Source organism: Kluyveromyces lactis (genome assembly GCF_000002515.2).
Source record: "Kluyveromyces lactis strain NRRL Y-1140 chromosome E complete sequence".
Taxonomy (NCBI): Eukaryota; Fungi; Ascomycota; class Saccharomycetes; order Saccharomycetales; family Saccharomycetaceae; genus Kluyveromyces; species Kluyveromyces lactis.
The window spans coordinates 1,426,357-1,444,701 of record NC_006041.1 but is presented as its reverse complement, the minus strand read 5'-3'; the positions used below and the strand labels follow the sequence as shown (position 1 = coordinate 1,444,701).

Genomic DNA, 18,345 nt, shown 5'->3' with positions numbered 1-18,345 from the left:
CAAACGCAAACGTTATCACACCCCAAAAGGCAGTGATTTGCAATGCTTCGTTATGGTATATTCTGGATCTATGGATCCATGAAACTCTCTTAAAAGTATGATGCCTTAACCTATGCTCCAATTTAAAGAAAAATGGCCTAAGTTTCAAATAGTTAATCAACGGTATGAACAACAAGATAATAACTATCGATATTATCAACACAGCAAGCCCCGACCGTCGTACCAACCGCAACCTTATTGGTTTTTCTGTTCCCACGTCAAAACTAGGGGAATGAGATTCAAGCCAGTGTCAGAATTCAAACAACCAGCTTCTCATTCTCACGTACAAAAAAAACAACGGAACAACAACTTCAATTGGACTTATTCCATAGATATGAGGGCACCTTCACAACCATATAGATGCACCAAAGAATCAGTGGTTCAATATCCTTCTTCTCTTAGTACAATTCTGTTCTCTAATAAGGCTGTGATTTTCCAGTATTTTCAAATGCATTTGTTATAAAGATTATTATATATGGCGAAGGTGAAGATTCGGAAGGTCAAAATCTTATTTAAGCTTACCAAATATGCACACACACACTGATTCAAGGCACGAGGGGTGCAGCACCAACGTGGTTACGAACGTGTGATTAGCGTGGTGGCAATAAGATAATATATTATGGGTGTATTTGAATCATGGAAGGACACTGCGTAAAGGTATCGCATGCGATGCCTTTTTGCAATGTCTGTTTTACGTAATATTTCGATACACTTTAGTATCAGATTTCAGGGTGTGATAGTGCCCTAAAACGGCAAGCAACTGACAGCAGCCACTAATCAGATTTTTATCGGATCAACGAACCAAGCATTCGGGCTGTGCATTGTCTTGGTCGAAGTGATGGCCATTAGGCATACAATAACTGGCAGTGCCAAGGATCGGCTGTAACGGAATTTTGAATTCCGGCCGACAGGAAGCTCTGGTAGGGTAACATATCAAATGAAATGAGATGAAAAGGATGGTATATAATCACGTGCACAGGACTGTGGCACAGACACCCATACACCAGTTATATTAAGTTTAACACTGGATGAAATGTATATTTTCCACATTAGGAAATAGCACGTGGTATAAAATCGATGTCTTTTCCCTTTCACGAGCCAGATTTTTTAAACGAGATGGATGCTAACGGAGATTGGCTGGACGGACGCACAGCAAGGGCGGAGTCCGCGCAGGAGCTAGGCTTAGTCGAGTGTTTTCCTAGGCAGGGATGGGGCAGGTTCAGTCCTTTCTAACTCGAACCGCTCCTCTGAAATTTCACTTGCTTGATGCATTGGAAGATCGGAACATTGGACAATATCTCACTTTAATATTTCATGCATCATTATATACTTGTTCATCTCATCAACAATAATACGTTAGATAGGACAGGTTACGATTCACAATTGATAGCTCCAAGAGAACAAGAATATATCAAACAATGTCTTTGCCATCTACCTTCGACTTGACCTCAGAAGACGCCCAATTGTTGTTGGCTGCCAGAGTCCACTTGGGTGCTAAGAACGTCCAAGTATGTTGAGAAATTTACGAAATATGGATACGAACTTCGGTTTGGATAATACGTATTCGATAAGAGGAGTGGTGTTTGTTCAATACCAGAAATGCATCAATTAGAAAGAACTGTTACAAAAAAGAGAATATTGTATCACAGCAAGATTAGCTGTCATGATACTTCTGTACTTATGCTTGTACCTTGTTTTTGCTCGTGTTTTAAATCAATAACATTGGTTAGGCCTCTCCGCAGGTTAATCATGGATGTTGAATATTTGGCACGGTGCTACTAACTAAATGAGTGCTGATGTCAAGGATAATGGCTTCACTCACAAGAAAGAATATGCAAATATTTATATTTGTTGCTCTTTACCTAACAGCATAGAGGATATACGTACGTTAAACATTCTATTTCCCCTCGTTATTTCAATTCTGATTCCCTTCGAACAAGGATATCAGACTGAAGTACGAGAGGATATGGTTTTAACTGAATCTGTTAAAAGAACAACAATTGAAATGGCCTGCCATTTCTAGGGAACTAAAATAATAATAAAAAAGTACACGAACATCTCCTCTATCATATGGTAATATCTGCACTTCGAAAAGTGTATCCTGTCGCATGTTGCGGTTGGGAAAAAGCTCTCTCTTTACTAACAATATATTTTTAACTTTTGCGAACGAAACGTTTGCATGGTTATTTTTTAATTATTAACAGGTTCACCAAGAACCATACGTCTACAAGGCTAGACCAGATGGTGTCAACGTTATCAACGTTGGTAAGACCTGGGAAAAGATTGTTTTGGCTGCCAGAATCATTGCTGCCATTCCAAACCCAGAAGATGTTGTTGCTATCTCTTCCAGAACTTATGGTCAAAGAGCTGTCTTGAAGTACGCTGCTCACACCGGTGCTACTCCAATTGCTGGTAGATTTACCCCAGGTTCTTTCACTAACTACATCACCAGATCTTTCAAGGAACCAAGATTGGTTATCGTTACTGACCCAAGATCCGATGCTCAAGCTATCAAGGAATCTTCTTACGTTAACATCCCAGTCATCGCTTTGACCGATTTGGACTCCCCATCCGAATACGTTGATGTTGCTATCCCATGTAACAACAGAGGTAAGCACTCCATCGGTTTGATCTGGTACTTGTTGGCTAGAGAAGTCCTAAGATTGAGAGGTGCTCTACCAGACAGAACTCAACCATGGGCTATCATGCCAGATTTGTACTTCTACAGAAACCCAGAAGAAATCGAACAACAAACTGCTGAAGAAGAAGCTGTTGCTTCCGGTGAACAAACTGAAGAAGCCGTTGACGCTACTGAAGAACAAACCGAAGCTGCTGAATGGGCTGAAGAAGGTCAAGCTCAAGAAGAAGAATGGAACTAAACTTCAAGAATTCTTTAACTGAATTCCTGGAAGTTATTCCACCTTTTTTTTTGTTTAATTCATCATTCTATAATATAGATTCAATGCTTAGCATACTATCATTGTTATTATTATAGCTTCATGCAACAACTCTCAACCATCCGCTCATATTTTTAACTATTTTTACTAGTTTTTAAAACTCCACATCGTGTATAATTTTAATATCATTATTGATCCAGGCTAGTACCCGATAATTATACAAAGAATTGAATATTATTTAATTGATTGAACGTGCCAACTGAATATTTCCCCTTCAATGGTGCTTCAGTACCCAGTATGGCAATGTGACCCTTCTCGCATCTCTCATCGCTCTTATCCTCATCATGGTGATAATTTCCTGATAATGAAAATTTGAACATTGGAACATTCGAAAAAAAACTGAGCTTGCATAAAATAGAAACCTGCTGCAGAAGTAGTAAGTGAAAGTACCAATAAATAGGTCTTAGGTGTGCTTTAACTCTCAGCGAACTAGTTTGCGGGTTGTTCCATCAGTTATCACTCATATTTTCATATTTTGAGAAATGTCTGTACCCAAATCTAGGCTACTGAAGCTTGCTGAGATATCAGCCAAAGTTTTTGATCAAAATTTCAATCCAACAAATGCCAGAACTGGGTCTAAGATCCTAGCACAGAGGCTTAAAGGACCTGCTATTGCGAATTATTATGGTAACCCAGATTTTATCAGATTCAAGCAATTGAAGAAACTATATCCAGGCATGAACTTCGTTGATGAAGAAGAACAATATAGATTGACTATGCTTGAACTAAGAAAGCGTAGAGGTAAGGGTGCTCCAACTAAGAAGAGAGAGGCCTCTGGTGACGGTAAAAAGACCAAGAAGAGAAAGTGATCAAAATGAGCCCAGCCTATCCTTTTATCCCACTTAAAGGGACTTGCAATTAACATTTCCATCATATAAAAATACCTTGTATATAAATTATATCAGTCAGTTCAAATAGACCCAAGAATTTAACGAATTTCAACTATGTTTTTATTAAATACGAATATTCAAGTAAGATTCAAACTATGCAATCTGTGCCATTAATTGTGGTTGTGAGAGGGGTTTATATCGTATCTTGTTCCATTACCATCTTTAACTTTTTCCATAGTAAATCGATATCAATTGGATGTCTCGGTAGATTATGGTACAAAACACGATAGAGTTCATCTCTTCGTACATTAAGAACTGATCCCTGACTCACCATCTTCAAAGTCTCAACCGAGAACATCTGTCTTTGAATGGATTTCATGACGTTTGTGAATGGTTCAAAGGTCATGAAAAAGCTGATTGGATTATTCGATATTAATAAGTGATCATCATATACTTTGAACTTGATACCACCAGGTAACCTTTTAGCATCTTTTATCCGTAAAAGCAATGCAAATAAAGGGAAATGGTTGATAAGGGCCAAACTTAGTTCAAGCAACACTTTCACTGTAAGGTCAACAAATCTGAACACTGTGTATACCAAATAGAATGAAAATAACGTTGGCAACAAGAAGATTAACACCGTGAATATTAAAGTTCCCATCAATAGCTGATCTAATTCGAAGTACATATCATCAACTCTTCTACGTAACACATTTTGCTTCTTCCCATAAAACAGGTAGAATAAACTCTTCAACACATAGATATGAACATGATAAAGTTTGACACTAATCATGTAAAATAATGAGATATGCAGCGTCATGATCCACAGGAAGTCAACAGCCAGGGCCAAAGTGAAAGTGAACCCTATGACAGCACTGATATGAGACATTACTGTTATTCCCTGTCGTATAGTTTCTGGTTCAATGCACGAGCGAATCCATCCGGTATAAGTGAATTCGATGATTAACAAAAAAAGAGAGCTTAAAAACCTGGAAAGCTCATCATTAAGTTTGATACCCAGTGGGTTTTGTTCTAAAATCAACGTCACCTGCATGGGAAGCTCATAAAGTAAATACTTTAAAGTTGTACTGATATTTTGGGCCAATGTAATACGGTTTTCATATAACACAGTTCCTAGTGTGGCACCAAACGAAACATCGTTTATGATGAGCCAAAGAGTATTGTAAAGTCGAATATAATCAGGATAGGTTTCGCAGGGAAGTGCTTTCGGTAGCACAAGGTGGCTTTTACGACGTTTAGTGAAACCCGAACTCTTATCATTTTCATCTATGCTACCATTTTCATCTGTTCGAAGGTCTAGATCAGTCAATTTGACATTTTTATTAATCCTTAGATATTGTACTGGAATATAACAAAGTTGCTGGCATCTAAGGTCAATCTGCTGAGCAGTTGCGAATAACTTTACCAATGGCAATACCCTCCAATTTAAAACATACGACACAAATCCTGCAACAATTCTTATCAAGGCGGCACCATAAAAAGCTAAACATCTAATACCTCTGTAAACAGAAGTTGCACGCATCCGCAATTTCAAATCTGTTATCGAAATATTCAACGTTGATTTGTTCTTGTATATTGCATATCTCTTATAGAACACTTCGAGATGTTGATAGTATAAATTGAGATGATCGATATTCTCCCGCAATCTCGATTCCCACTTCTTTCTGATGTTAAAAACCGATGTACCATCATGAATAGCGCTATTATCTGTTGTTTCTACACCGAAATCTTCGAATGGGTTCTGTAATATTAGTGATATCGGCTCTAACGAGTAAAATTGCATCATTTTTACCTTAGGTGGATCGAAACAAATAGTTGTATATTCAGCTCTCCATTGCTCAGCTGTTTCAATTGAGTTGACATTTCCCGAGTAAATCCTCCCAAACTCGCTATAAGGCTTTTCCACAGGCCTGTACTTTGACGCCTCTATGACAGCGATGACTAAAGGATCTGAACTTGAGGTCTTCAAAACTATCACCACTAAGGGCTCATCGGCCGATTTGCATTGCCGTAAGAGTCCTGCAGGCCAATATACATAAGTCCGTCGATCCATGAACGTCCTTGCAGTTTCACTGCACCTGCTATATAACTATTTTAAGGTATGTGATTACCGTACTTCGTAATTCATTCCACAGCTTGCTATTTCAGCTGAAAGCTTTGATCTAGTTTGTTTCTAATTATTGACATGGATATTTAAACTTTAATGATATTCTGAAGCTGGTATCACGAGAGATGATTACAAAAGAAGAAACACAGAGTGCCCAACGCCAGTCTTGAATTCCTGATATAGCCTCAAGTTCGAGTATCACGTTGGTTATAAACGTAAGTTCATCCTGTAGCTTTCTTCATTACTCGACGGTTGTATTAATTTTATTTTAATGGAGGGGGGAAGTTCTCGTTCTCGATCGAGGTCCAGAAGGAATTCTGTTGGTGCATCCTTCCTTGACCTACCAATAAACTCAGATACTGCATCTGATGAGGCTAATGCACCGAATTTAGATCGAATATCGCGTTTGCAACCGCCGGTTATGACATTTTCCGCTGCAGATGACGACGATGACAAAAAAGGGCTTATAATAGAAGAAGAATCGTTACGATCATTTAACCAAGATCCATCAACTGATAGCTTATTAAATGCTAATTCGATAAGTGGTGGTTCAAACATGCTATCTATTACTGACGATGATTTACAAGATTTCAAACATTTACAAGACGATGTGAAGAACATTCTAGGTGGGGACACTTCCCAATGGTTACGGAAACCTACATCAGACGGCCACTCAGAAAGAAGTCGAAGCACACGTGGATCAAGAAGGTCATCCATCCACGAAACCGCTCCTGTTGCCAGGGATCATAGCTCTGATCTATTTACTGATGATTATGAACTTCAAAGTATTCCTATTGGAACTGATACACCCTCAGTGAATGCTTTCGGTTATCATTCATCCTATCAGACATCGACTGGTTCGATTCATTCAAATCACACTCGAAATCATGACGACGTAGGTTCTGCTCCGACAGATACGTATGACAATACTATTAATGATGAAGAAGATGACGATCCCGGAATAGATAGAACTATAGAGAGGCATCTTCAATTGTACGGGAAATCCTTAGGGTTTATTTCACCAGACAACCGTTGGAGATTGAAATGTGCCTCAATTCTTCTGAAAACATGGTACAAAGCTTTCTCTATGCTTGTCCTAACTCTCTATACTATATTTCTAGCCCATAGTGTATTTTTCGGCAGCACAGCATCAGGCGAAAAGGATTTCAGTGCTCCATCGTCAGTTTTTTCTTACGTTGCCACTTTGATATTCAACAGCTTCTTCACTTTTGAACTCATTGCCAAGGTCATTGCTTTTGGATTCTGGAACGATTCTGATTTAATGAATGCAATAGGAAAGAACTATGTTTCATTTTGGGATGTAACTGGAATAAGGAAATTTTATAGATTCTTGGAGACTCATTACTCTTCAAAATTTATTCACAGCATTATACCAATCAGAGCACTATTCCAAGAAACCATAGACGAAAAAAAGTCAGCGGCTCTCAAAAGTTCTGTCACTGTTGCAGACTTTAGAAATGTTAAATCTCCCGTCGATATACCTAGAGCATTTACTAGAAGTAGTTGGGGAAGACTTGAATTGTTGTCGACGATTTCTGCTTGGCTTGCATATGGCTTAAGTATTAACGATTATGATGATGTACACGGGTTGAGATTATTCAGGTCTTTAATGGCATTCAGAATTCTCAAACTTGTGGATTTGGACTCTGGTTTAGTTTCTATCTTAAGAGCCTTGAAATACGGAATACCAGAACTTCTAAATGTCGGTTTTATGCTTCTATATTTCTGGGTTTTCTTTGGAATTCTAGGTGTGCAAACATTCAAAGGATCTTTGAAGAGGCAGTGCGTGTGGTTCAATCCAAATGATCCATCTGATTATTATCAGTATGACATGCAGTTTTGTGGAGGATATTTAAATGCGGAAACACTTGAGCCAATGAAGTATGTGTTTGCGGATAATAGTGAAGGACCATTAGCTAAGGGATTCTTGTGTCCAGCCAACTCCAAGTGCATTTCGAATGCAAATCCGTACAATGGAAGAATCAGCTTTGACAATATTGTTAATTCTATGGAATTAGTTTTCGTGATAATGAGTGCTAATACCTTTACTGATCTAATGTACTTCACGATGGATACAGATAATATGGCAGCCTGCTTATTTTTTATTGTTAGCATACTATGTCTCACGGTCTGGATGGTCAACCTTTTAATTGCTGTCCTTTATTCGTCCTTTGAAGTTGTTCATGAGAAGTATACCATAGATAAATTTTCCACTCAAGATAATTACCTTGTGTTTAATGTGAAAAGATTGGCACATCTAATCAAAAGTAAATCAGACACAACAAAATCACCTGCATGGGCAGAACGAGGAATTAGGCTTTACGAAAAATTGGAATGGTTTTTTGTTCTTGCAATTTTTACCAGTATTTGTGCACTTGCTTCAATGAAGAGTCACAGTTCCGATCAATCAGCTCAGGATATATTCAGCGTTAACCAAATCGTTTCTTGTATTCTTGTGGTTGAAACAATATTACGGCTAATTTTATACTGTAAAACTCCATGGAAATTTTTAGCGAAGCCTAATTATGTTTATGATTTTATTATTTCAATCATTTGCGCTGTTCTTTCGTTCAATAGCTTGCGTATATCTTTGGGACAGACTTCTGCATGGCTATTGTTCTTCCCAATTTCAAGATTCTATAGAGTTGTCATACTGTTCAGTGTGACGAGAAATTTATGGAAAAAGGTATTGAAAAACGCAATAGTTATATGGAATTTATCTGCCTTTTACTTCCTATTCGTGTTCTTGGCATCATTAATCGTGTTGCTATACTTCGATGGAACTCTAGATGCCGATGATATGGAAGACACTCCATTTGGATTCTACTCTTTACCTAACGCCTTTCTGACCCTTATTAAAATCGCATCAACTGAAAATTGGACAGATTCACTTTACGCACTCCAAAGAGATTCTCCTACTTTATTTTCGGCATTGTTTGGTTCAGTTCTACTTATTCTATGGTTCATTCTCTCAAATTTTGTTGTTCTTAACGTATTCGTTGCTGTAATAGCGGCAAGTTTTGATATTGAAGAAGAGGATAAACGTTTGCTGCAAATTAAACATTACTTAAAGGTCACTTATCCGGAAAGAATCAGAGAGTTTTCCGTGGTACCTTTGCTTGAGCGTATCAGAAGAAAATTTTTGCGTAAACCGCAAATTGATGATTCTGAGGACTTCAGGCAATTTTTATTCAGAGGTACTGCTATTCTGAGTATTGCTCAGAATTACGAAGGATTCAATATGGATCTTTCAGAAGATAAGGATCATCAGTTTGCCGATAGGAACGTCAAATCGTCATTTTGGAACAGAATTCTATGGAGATTAAAGGCACTTAACTTTTACAAAACGAATCCTTTTTTTAAAGATCCGAAGGTGGTTTTTGTTCAGTCTGATGATACAACCCCATCGAACAGGAAATACACATTGAAACTGAACGATTGGGAAGAGGAAAAGCTTAGATTTTTGAAGCAGCATCCGAACTTCAATAACACGTACTTCATATTTCCACCAAATCATGCTCTTAGACGATTTTGCCAAAGACTTGTACCTCCTAGTTACGGGAAGAGGACTAACAATAGAGTTTTTTTTGATGATACTACCAATAAAGTCGGTCAAAAGAGATTCTTCTATAATATTGAGAAAGACATTTTTGTGTTTGTGACGTTTGTTGCTACCTTGTTGATGGTTATTTATTCATGCTATGTTACACCGTTATATCGCATGAATCACAACAAAAAATGGAATTGGACTACTTATTTTGAACCGGTCTTTGTTCCATTGTTCACAATAGAATTTTTGGTAAAAACTATTGCAGATGGGTTCATTTACACACCTAACGCTTATTGCCTGAATCCTTGGAACAGGATAGATTTAGTCGTATTAATTGCACTATGGATCGATTTTTTTGCGTGGTTATTAGGAAACGGGGAATTGGCAAGAATTATCAAAGCTGTCAGTGCTTTAAGAGCACTTAGATTTTTGACAATTAGTAGTATGGCAAGAATGACCTTCAAACAGGTCATGTTTGATGGCCTGACGTATATTTTTGGTGCCTGCGCAGTTGCGTTTAGTATTTTGTTTCCATATACAGTATGGGGTCTTAATGTATTCCGTGGTAGACTTGGGGTCTGCAATGATGGTGATTTGTCCTATGGAGAATGCTACAATGAATTCACAAATCAAGTGTTCCACTGGGACATTTTAATGCCCCGTACATATGCTGATCCCATATTGCACCTCAATTCGTTCTCAAGTGCTTTTAGATCGATGTACGAAATTGTATCTCTTGAAGGTTGGACAGACTTATTGCAAAATATGATGAGTAGCACTGGTGTAGGAACTCCCGCAGAGTTATTTGCATCGCCATATAGTGGAATCTTCTTGATTTTATTCAATTTCCTCAGCATGGTTTTCATCTTGAATATCTTTGTTTCATTTATTGTAGGAAACAATGCAAGAATGAAAGGTACGGCATATTTAACTCTGGCAGAGAAATCATGGCTCGAAGTAAAGAGATTGCTGTCACAAGTGTGCCCTGATCCGATGCCAAACGTTTTCAAGATGAATGCAGTCAGGAGAATTTGTTACTTGTGGGCAGTGGAGAAGCGAAATTTCTACTTCTCAGTCTTGATGCAGTTCATGTTGTATTTGCATATTTTAACACTTTTAATGTCCAAGGATCAACCTTATGGGAAACTGCCAACGAATCAAAATATTCAATTTATGGTTACCACATCATTTTTACTCATTCAAGAAGTCATGCATATATACGGGAAATCAATGCGGCTATATGCAAGAAAACGTTGGAATATATTTCGTTGTGTCGTTGTGATGTTTGCATTTGCAACTAATATATATGAACTCATTGTCGATCATGTCGTGGTGGGTATTTCCAATGCGCGTGATGTTTTCCAGTTGGGAATCTTCCTTTTAGTGATTCCTCAGAATGATACTTTGAATGAATTAATGAACACAGCTACTGCGAGTTTACCATCTATTTTCTCATTGGTTTATACATGGTTCATTTTGTTCCTTGTGTATGCTATTGCCTTAAATCAAGTATTTGGAGTAACAAAATTAGGTCCTAATACCACGGGGAACATTAATTGTAGAACGGTGACGAAATCTTTGATTTTATTGTTTAGATGCAGTTTCGGTGAAGGTTGGAACTATATCATGAATGATTTGACAATAGAAGAACCATTTTGTTACTCTGAAGCTGATGGAAGCTATACTGATTGTGGTTCAAAAGCTTTCGCGTATGCTTTACTAATGTCCTGGAATATAATTTCCATGTACATTTTCGTTAATATGTTCGTTTCCTTAATCGTAGAAAAGTTCAGCTACGTCTATCATAGAGAGGAAAATAAGCACTCACCAGCAAGCCAAGAAGAAGTGAGGAAATTCAAAGTGGCATGGAGGGAAATTGATCCTGATGGTGTAGGGCAATTTGATGTCGCGTACTTACCAAAATTCATGCACTCGTTTGATGGACCCCTCTCGTTTAAAATTTGGGAGGGAAGACTTACTGTTAAGAGTTTGGTGTCTAAATACATGAAAGTAAACCCAAACGATCCATATGATGTTGAAATTGATCACTTCGGACTCAGCAAAGAACTTTCCTCTATAGACTATCAAAAAGTGAACGCCAGACGACTAGATTATAACAGATTTGTCCATGAAATTCAGCTGGGAAATAAGAGATACAACGCCGTGCAGTTCAATCAGCTGATGGAAACAGTTCCATTGTACACTACATATAACAAGACTGAATGTCTTGGGATCGATGATTATGTGAAAAATTTATACGACATGAACAAAGTTGATAAACTGATCCGGAACGAGAGAAACTACGATACCATGCTAATGGTTGTCGCAAGATGGAAATTTTTACTGAACCGTAGAGGCAAGATACAACTACCTAAAATAATGGTGCCAATATCCTCTTATCCAAACGGATCCACTGAAGATTTCGAGCTTGAGTTTAAGTCACCTGTTTTAAATACCCAGGAATCAGAGTTTATGTGGTCGCCAGGCCGTCGCAACAATCACTGGTTTGAAGAAGATGAAAGTAGCTCAAAAGAAAATACATCTCGAACTCTGATCAAAGACACATCTACCAAACCAGGAACAACCGACTCATCCTCATCATCATCTTAGATCAATGAGTACCTAATCTTAATTTATGTTCCATCATTTGTTACATATATAGACTTGTATACCCACAGAAGAGTACCTTTTTTGATTAACTAAAGGAAAAGATTTCAGATCACGTGTATGTTTGGGCGCCACGCCTAAAGCCATCACAAGGCACGAATTTAGTTACCCTACCATTATTGATTTTTCGAAAGAAGCAGTTTTACTAAAGCCAAAACCTTCAATTGATAGGGTTTGGGGTCTAAAGTAAACAGAATGTTAACATGTATTTGTTAGATAAATTTTAGATCTGGCAGCGTGCTATCGAGTCACTTTTGTTCGTACTAGATTCAACCGTTACTGTTCAGTGCTAAATAAGAAAACTATAGTCCGGTGTATTTTTTTTTCTTTCTTTATTATTTATTTCGGAAATTGCAGCTGTGAATTCGAATCTTGGTGGAATTTATACAGCAGACTAAAGGAACAAGACATTGCATTTAATTAATCAGGGTCTTTTCATAAGAAGGATACTACTGCACTGTACTCATAGGAAAATAGTAAAAAGAGATCCACACACACGTTCTTCTTTCTAAATCAATATGGAGGCTGTTTTAGACTTTTCTCGGGACTTAGACATCCAGCTCCTAGATCAAGTGGTGGATACCTTTTTCAAGGGCTCTGGTGCGTCTCAAAAGGAGGCACAAGAGGTTCTTACTAAATTGAAGGACCATCCAGATGCTTGGCAAAGGGCTGATAAAATCTTGCAGTATTCAAATAATCCGCAAACGAAGTTCATTGGGCTTTCCATTTTGGATAAGTTAATTACGACGAAATGGAAGATGTTACCTCAGGAGCATAGACTTGGAATTCGTAATTTCATCGTTGGAATGATTATTTCAATGTGTCAAGATGATCAGGTTTTCCAAACTCAGAAGAATTTGATTCATAAGTCTGATTTAACCTTGGTTCAAATTCTTAAGCAGGACTGGCCAGAAAACTGGCCAGACTTCATCCCGGAGTTGGTTCTCAGTTCCCAAGCTAGTGTAAACGTATGTGAAAACAACATGGTAATGCTAAAGTTATTAAGTGAGGAAGTCTTTGATTTCTCTGCAGAGCAAATGACGCAAGCTAAAGCACTACATTTAAAACAATCTATGGATCAACAATTTGAACAGATTTTCAATCTATGTTACGAAATTTTGGAAACCGCATCTTCTCCATCCCTTATGGTGGCCACTTTGCAATCTCTTTTGAGATACTTGCATTGGATCCCATACCGTTACATCTACAACACTGATATTTTGCAATTGTTGAGTACGAAATTTTTAGTCTCTGCTGACACCAGAGCTATTACTTTGAAATGTTTGACTGAAGTTTCTCAACTTGATATTCCAGCAAATGACCCAAAGATTGCTTCGTTAACTGTAATGTTTTTCCAAAATGCTTTGCAACAAATTGCTGTTAACGTTATACCGGTGAATGCTGACTTGAAGAACACATATGCTACTGCTAATGGCAACGATCAATCATTTTTGCAAGATTTTGCCATGTTCTTGACTACCTATTTGGCCAGACACCGTTCAATATTAGAAGATGATGAATCCTTGAGGGAACTATTAATTACTGCGCATCAATATTTGATTGAACTTTCGAAGATTGACGAAAGAGAATTGTTCAAAACGACTTTGGACTACTGGAATAATTTGGTTTCGGCCTTGTACCAAGAGGTGCAACAAATCCCTCAAAATCAGAATAACGTCCTATTGAAACTATCTCAAGGATCGAATATGTTCTCAGGGAGCAATGGTGCTCCTCACCCGGAATTCTTGAAAAGGTTCCCGTTAAAGAAACACATTTACGATAACATCTGTTCTCAGTTAAGATGGGTTATAATAGAATCGATGGTTAGACCAGAGGAAGTTCTTATTGTGGAAAACGATGAAGGTGAAATCGTCAGAGAGTTTGTTAAGGAGTCGGACACAATTCAGTTATATAAGTCCGAAAGGGAAGTACTTGTTTACTTGACGCATTTAGATGTTCTTGATACTGAAGACATCATGTTGAATAAATTGGCAAAGCAACTTGATGGCTCTGAATGGTCATGGCACAACATCAACACATTGTGTTGGGCTATTGGTTCTATTTCTGGTACTATGGACGAGGAAACTGAGAAAAAATTTGTCGTTACAATCATTAAAGATCTTTTAGCCTTGACTGATAAAAAGCGCGGTAAGGACAACAAGGCTGTTGTTGCATCGAACATTATGTACGTTGTCGGTCAGTACCCACGTTTCTTAAAAGCTCATTGGAAGTTCTTGAAGACAGTCATTCTAAAACTATTTGAATTTATGCATGAAACCCATGAGGGTGTTCAAGATATGGCCTGTGACACCTTCATCAAGATTGTACAGAGATGTAAACGTCACTTTGTCGTTCAACAGCCAAACGAAAGTGAACCTTTCATCCAGGCAATAATTAGAAACATTCAAGACCACACCTCCGATCTTCAACCTCAGCAAGTACACACATTTTACAAGGCTTGCGGTTTAATTATTTCTGATGAAAGAAACCCAGGAGAAAAACAAAGATTACTAGCAGATTTGATGCAACTCCCTAACATGGCATGGGACGCTATAATTCAGCAATCATCTACTCATCTGGATATTTTGTCGGACCCTGAAACTGTGAAAATCGTTACCAATATTCTAAAGACAAACGTTGCCGTTTGTTCCGCTATGGGTAATGACTTTGCTCCGCAGTTGAGTCGTAACTTCACACCAATGATGTCATTGTGCTCAGCTGTGTCTAGATGTATTTCAACACAAGTAGCCAGCGATGGGATTATTGCTACTAAGACTCCAAAGGTAAGAGGTTTAAGAACAATCAAGAAAGAAATTCTAAAATTAATGGAATTATACATTTCCAGTGCAAAGGATTTAGACTACATCGTAAATGACTTGGCATCAGCACTGTTTGACTCTGTGTTACGGGATTACTACATTACCGTACCAGATGCCCGTGACGCTGAGATTTTAAGTTGTATGACCACACTTGTCAACAAAGTTGGGCCTATGATGATCAGCGGTGTCATTTTGATTTTACAGAGTGTCTTTGAAGCTACATTAGACATGATCAATAAAGATTTCACGGAATATCCGGAACATCGTGTGGAGTTTTATAAATTATTGAGGGCCATCAACTCCAAGTGTTTCGTAGCGATATCTCAACTACCACCACCGGCTTTCAAACTTTTCGTTGATGCCATATGTTGGGCGTTCAAACACAACAACAGAGATGTTGAGGTAAATGGGTTACAAATTGCTTTAGACCTTATTCAAAACGTTGATTCCGCTAGTCCGTCTGAATTCTCTAACGATTTCTACAAGAACTATTACTTCACATTCCTTAGCGAAACCTTCTATGTCCTCACTGATTCAGATCACAAATCTGGATTCAGCAAGCAAGCTCATCTTTTAATGAATTTGATTGCCAGAGTAGAAGAAAATAGAATAGCTGTACCATTATACAAGGAAGATGAAGCTCCTGCAGTCACTTCTAATCAAGCTTACTTGGCTAACTATCTAGCAACCATGTTAAGCAATGCATTCCCTCATTTGAGTGGTGAACAGGTTATGAACTTCATTCAAGCGCTACTCAAACAATATCATGATCCAAAGCATTTCACTGGTACTATTAGAGATTTCTTGGTCCAGATCAAGGAGTTCGGTGGAGATCCAACCGATTATTTGTTCGCAGAGGACAAAGAACAAGCTCTCGCGGAACAACATAAACTTGAAAGAGAAAGAGCTTCCAAGATCGGTGGGTTATTGAAACCATCGGAATTGGATGATGATGAGTAAAGATAACACCTTACAGAAATGTACAGCATGGTCAAGAAACGAAAAAGTTTCTGCGGATCCAATGAAAGCTGAAACTAACACTTGTCAAGCAAGGCAAATATATACATAGCAGGCCGTATATCTTCCCACATAGAGAAAAAAATTGTAATCAATTCTCTCCGACATATACCCAGGATCCAGTATCAACGTATGAAAGCCATTAAATATCTGGTTGAAAAGGACACTCAACGTTGCAGCAGTTACTATTTTATAATTGGTGTATATACAGGTATAGATTGTTAATAATAACCGTAGAAAGGCATGCTTTCCAAATGATTTCGGGACGGTGTCTAAACGACTGAAAAGATTCAATTTCTTAATCACAGTTTTTTATACTGGGGTTGGCTTTTTGATAGCATCTTGGATCTTAACGAATGCACCATTTGGACCTGCGACAGAGCCCTTCACCAAGACAGTACCTGTTTCGTCGTTGACGTCCAGCACTTGCACGTTTTGAATTGTTACAGTGTCGACACCCATATGACCAGGCATCTTTTTCCCAGGCAACACACGACCAGGTGTTTGATTTTGACCGTAAGAACCACCAGATCTGTGAGATACGGAAACACCGTGGGATGCCTTCAAACCTTTGAATCCATAACGTTTCATTACACCTTGGAAACCCTTACCTTTGCTGATTGATCTTAAATCAACGTATTGGCCAGGCTTGAACCACGAAGGTTTGATTAAAGAACCCACTGGTAGTAGTCCAGATTCGTCCTTGACTCTAAACTCGGTAACTTTTTCCTTTGGATTCACAACATGTGCAGCGAAATGTCCCAACATTTGTCTGGTAACATTCTCCGGCGACTTGTTACCATAACCAATTTGGCAAGCCCAGTAATTGTTTTCAGCTGGAGTTCTGTGTAGTATAACTTCGTTATTGTCCAACTGAAGTACAGTAGCTGCTATACGTTTACCAGTCTCTTTCTCGAAATACGGCATCATCCCTACTTTTTTACTCAAAGCACCACAACGTAGAGGTAATCTTCTTCTCTTTAGCGCATTTTCTGGAGAATGTTTAATATCTACAGGATCTAGATGAATGCTGCTTGCCACGGATGGTGCGACTAACTTGGCACCGTTCGATACTCCACTTTGTGAGAAAAGTCTTGTCCAAATCTTCGACGAAGGACTGCCAATAAATGCCATTATTCCCCAATTTTCAAAGACTGGTCGATTGATAACAAATGTGTCAATCCAGATAACCTCTTGGCAATGCTGGAGAAACTGTAAAGGATTTAAAATGTAGTTTAAAGACTCTATTGAAACCTGTTTCCATCTCTGTATAATTGTTAAAGCTGTTTCGATATTGAAAATTTTTTGAATCGATAAAGTTACCTATAGATCACGTGATTAAAACGGCACGTAGTTCTCTCACTGATTTAACACAAATTAAGTGTGCCCTTGACGGTTATTGGAAGTGTATGTTTATGCTTCTGTATTTACATGTTATTTAATATTATAATAATTATAATCATCATTCTATCGTCATCATTTGATCTTCTTATCCTTGATCTTGATAGTTTCATTGTTAACGTAGATACCTTTACCCTTATATGGTTCTGGAGGATGGAATTTTCTCAAGTTGGCAGCGAAGAGTAGCACTTGTTGCTTGTTGACACCTTCCACGATCAACGACGTGGGTACCGGAGACTTAACTATGATTCCCTCTGGGATAGGTAGGCCTTGTCTTACCGACGCACCGACTTTGACGTTGACAAAGGTGTTATTTTCCTCCAATTGAGCTCTGTAACCGGTACCAACGAACTTCAGAACAGCCATATGGCTCTCATTCACGCCTGTGATATGATTATTTATATGAGATCTTACCGTCCCCCACATGGATCTTTGCGTCTTGTCGGTAGAATCCTTCACTGCAACTTCGATTTTTCCCGAAGATCCATCCTGCTTTATCTCCACGAAATCTGGGATTTCCATATCAATCTTCCCCAAAGGACCCGATACAGTTACGTTCTGAGATAACTTAAGAGATTTGTTACCCTTTCTGATGATCTTTGGCAGTTTCATTGATTCCACCACCAACTTGGTCTCCGGTGTCAAATACACCGGAGAAGAACCAATATGTGAGCGCAGAAGAGCCGACACAGAAAAGAGTCTTCTGGAAACAAATGTCATGGTAATTGTGTATATCCTGGAAATAGTCTAGCCCACTTTGCAGCCGCTATATGACTGGGTATATTAGATCAAATGCGTCTATATCAATCTGTTCTTCCAGCACTCATCTCTATGCGTCTTTCAACCAATTTTTCACTTGGAATCAAAATTTTAATAGTGAGATAGTATGGGAGGGTAACTTTAATTGCTTTGACGA

General features: G+C 38.3%; 8 protein-coding genes across 8 annotated transcripts; 4 read left to right on the top strand and 4 right to left on the bottom strand.

Annotated features, from left to right (window-relative positions):
• Positions 1-1,457: 1,457 nt before the first annotated feature.
• RPS0A (40S ribosomal protein uS2) lies at positions 1,458-2,918 on the top strand (the record flags this gene model as incomplete). The annotated part of the gene is made up of 2 exons (XM_454677.1): positions 1,458-1,547; positions 2,244-2,918. The coding sequence occupies 2 exons, from the start codon at positions 1,458-1,460 to the stop codon at positions 2,916-2,918; spliced, it is 765 nt and encodes a 254-aa protein (XP_454677.1).
• A 233-nt stretch (positions 2,919-3,151) lies between these two features.
• Positions 3,152-3,316, bottom strand: KLLA0_E16149g (uncharacterized protein; the record flags this gene model as incomplete). The annotated part of the gene is made up of 1 exon (XM_002999360.1): positions 3,152-3,316. One exon carries the CDS (start codon positions 3,314-3,316, stop codon positions 3,152-3,154), a length of 165 nt encoding a protein of 54 aa, XP_002999406.1.
• Positions 3,317-3,478: 162 nt separating this feature from the next.
• RSM27 (mitochondrial 37S ribosomal protein mS33) lies at positions 3,479-3,805 on the top strand (the record flags this gene model as incomplete). Its single annotated transcript, XM_454675.1, has 1 exon — positions 3,479-3,805. The coding sequence occupies one exon, from the start codon at positions 3,479-3,481 to the stop codon at positions 3,803-3,805; it is 327 nt and encodes a 108-aa protein (XP_454675.1).
• A 214-nt stretch (positions 3,806-4,019) lies between these two features.
• Positions 4,020-5,900, bottom strand: GPI1 (phosphatidylinositol N-acetylglucosaminyltransferase; the record flags this gene model as incomplete). The annotated part of the gene is made up of 1 exon (XM_454674.1): positions 4,020-5,900. One exon carries the CDS (start codon positions 5,898-5,900, stop codon positions 4,020-4,022), a length of 1,881 nt encoding a protein of 626 aa, XP_454674.1.
• Positions 5,901-6,225: 325 nt separating this feature from the next.
• CCH1 (calcium channel protein CCH1) lies at positions 6,226-12,135 on the top strand (the record flags this gene model as incomplete). The annotated part of the gene is made up of 1 exon (XM_454673.1): positions 6,226-12,135. The coding sequence occupies one exon, from the start codon at positions 6,226-6,228 to the stop codon at positions 12,133-12,135; it is 5,910 nt and encodes a 1,969-aa protein (XP_454673.1).
• Positions 12,136-12,710: 575 nt separating this feature from the next.
• On the top strand, positions 12,711-15,971 carry CRM1 (exportin CRM1; the record flags this gene model as incomplete). The annotated part of the gene is made up of 1 exon (XM_454672.1): positions 12,711-15,971. The coding sequence occupies one exon, from the start codon at positions 12,711-12,713 to the stop codon at positions 15,969-15,971; it is 3,261 nt and encodes a 1,086-aa protein (XP_454672.1).
• A 369-nt stretch (positions 15,972-16,340) lies between these two features.
• MRPL9 (mitochondrial 54S ribosomal protein uL3m) lies at positions 16,341-17,162 on the bottom strand (the record flags this gene model as incomplete). Its single annotated transcript, XM_454671.1, has 1 exon — positions 16,341-17,162. The coding sequence occupies one exon, from the start codon at positions 17,160-17,162 to the stop codon at positions 16,341-16,343; it is 822 nt and encodes a 273-aa protein (XP_454671.1).
• Positions 17,163-17,504: 342 nt separating this feature from the next.
• MRPL6 (mitochondrial 54S ribosomal protein uL6m) lies at positions 17,505-18,149 on the bottom strand (the record flags this gene model as incomplete). The annotated part of the gene is made up of 1 exon (XM_454670.1): positions 17,505-18,149. One exon carries the CDS (start codon positions 18,147-18,149, stop codon positions 17,505-17,507), a length of 645 nt encoding a protein of 214 aa, XP_454670.1.
• Positions 18,150-18,345: the final 196 nt, after the last annotated feature.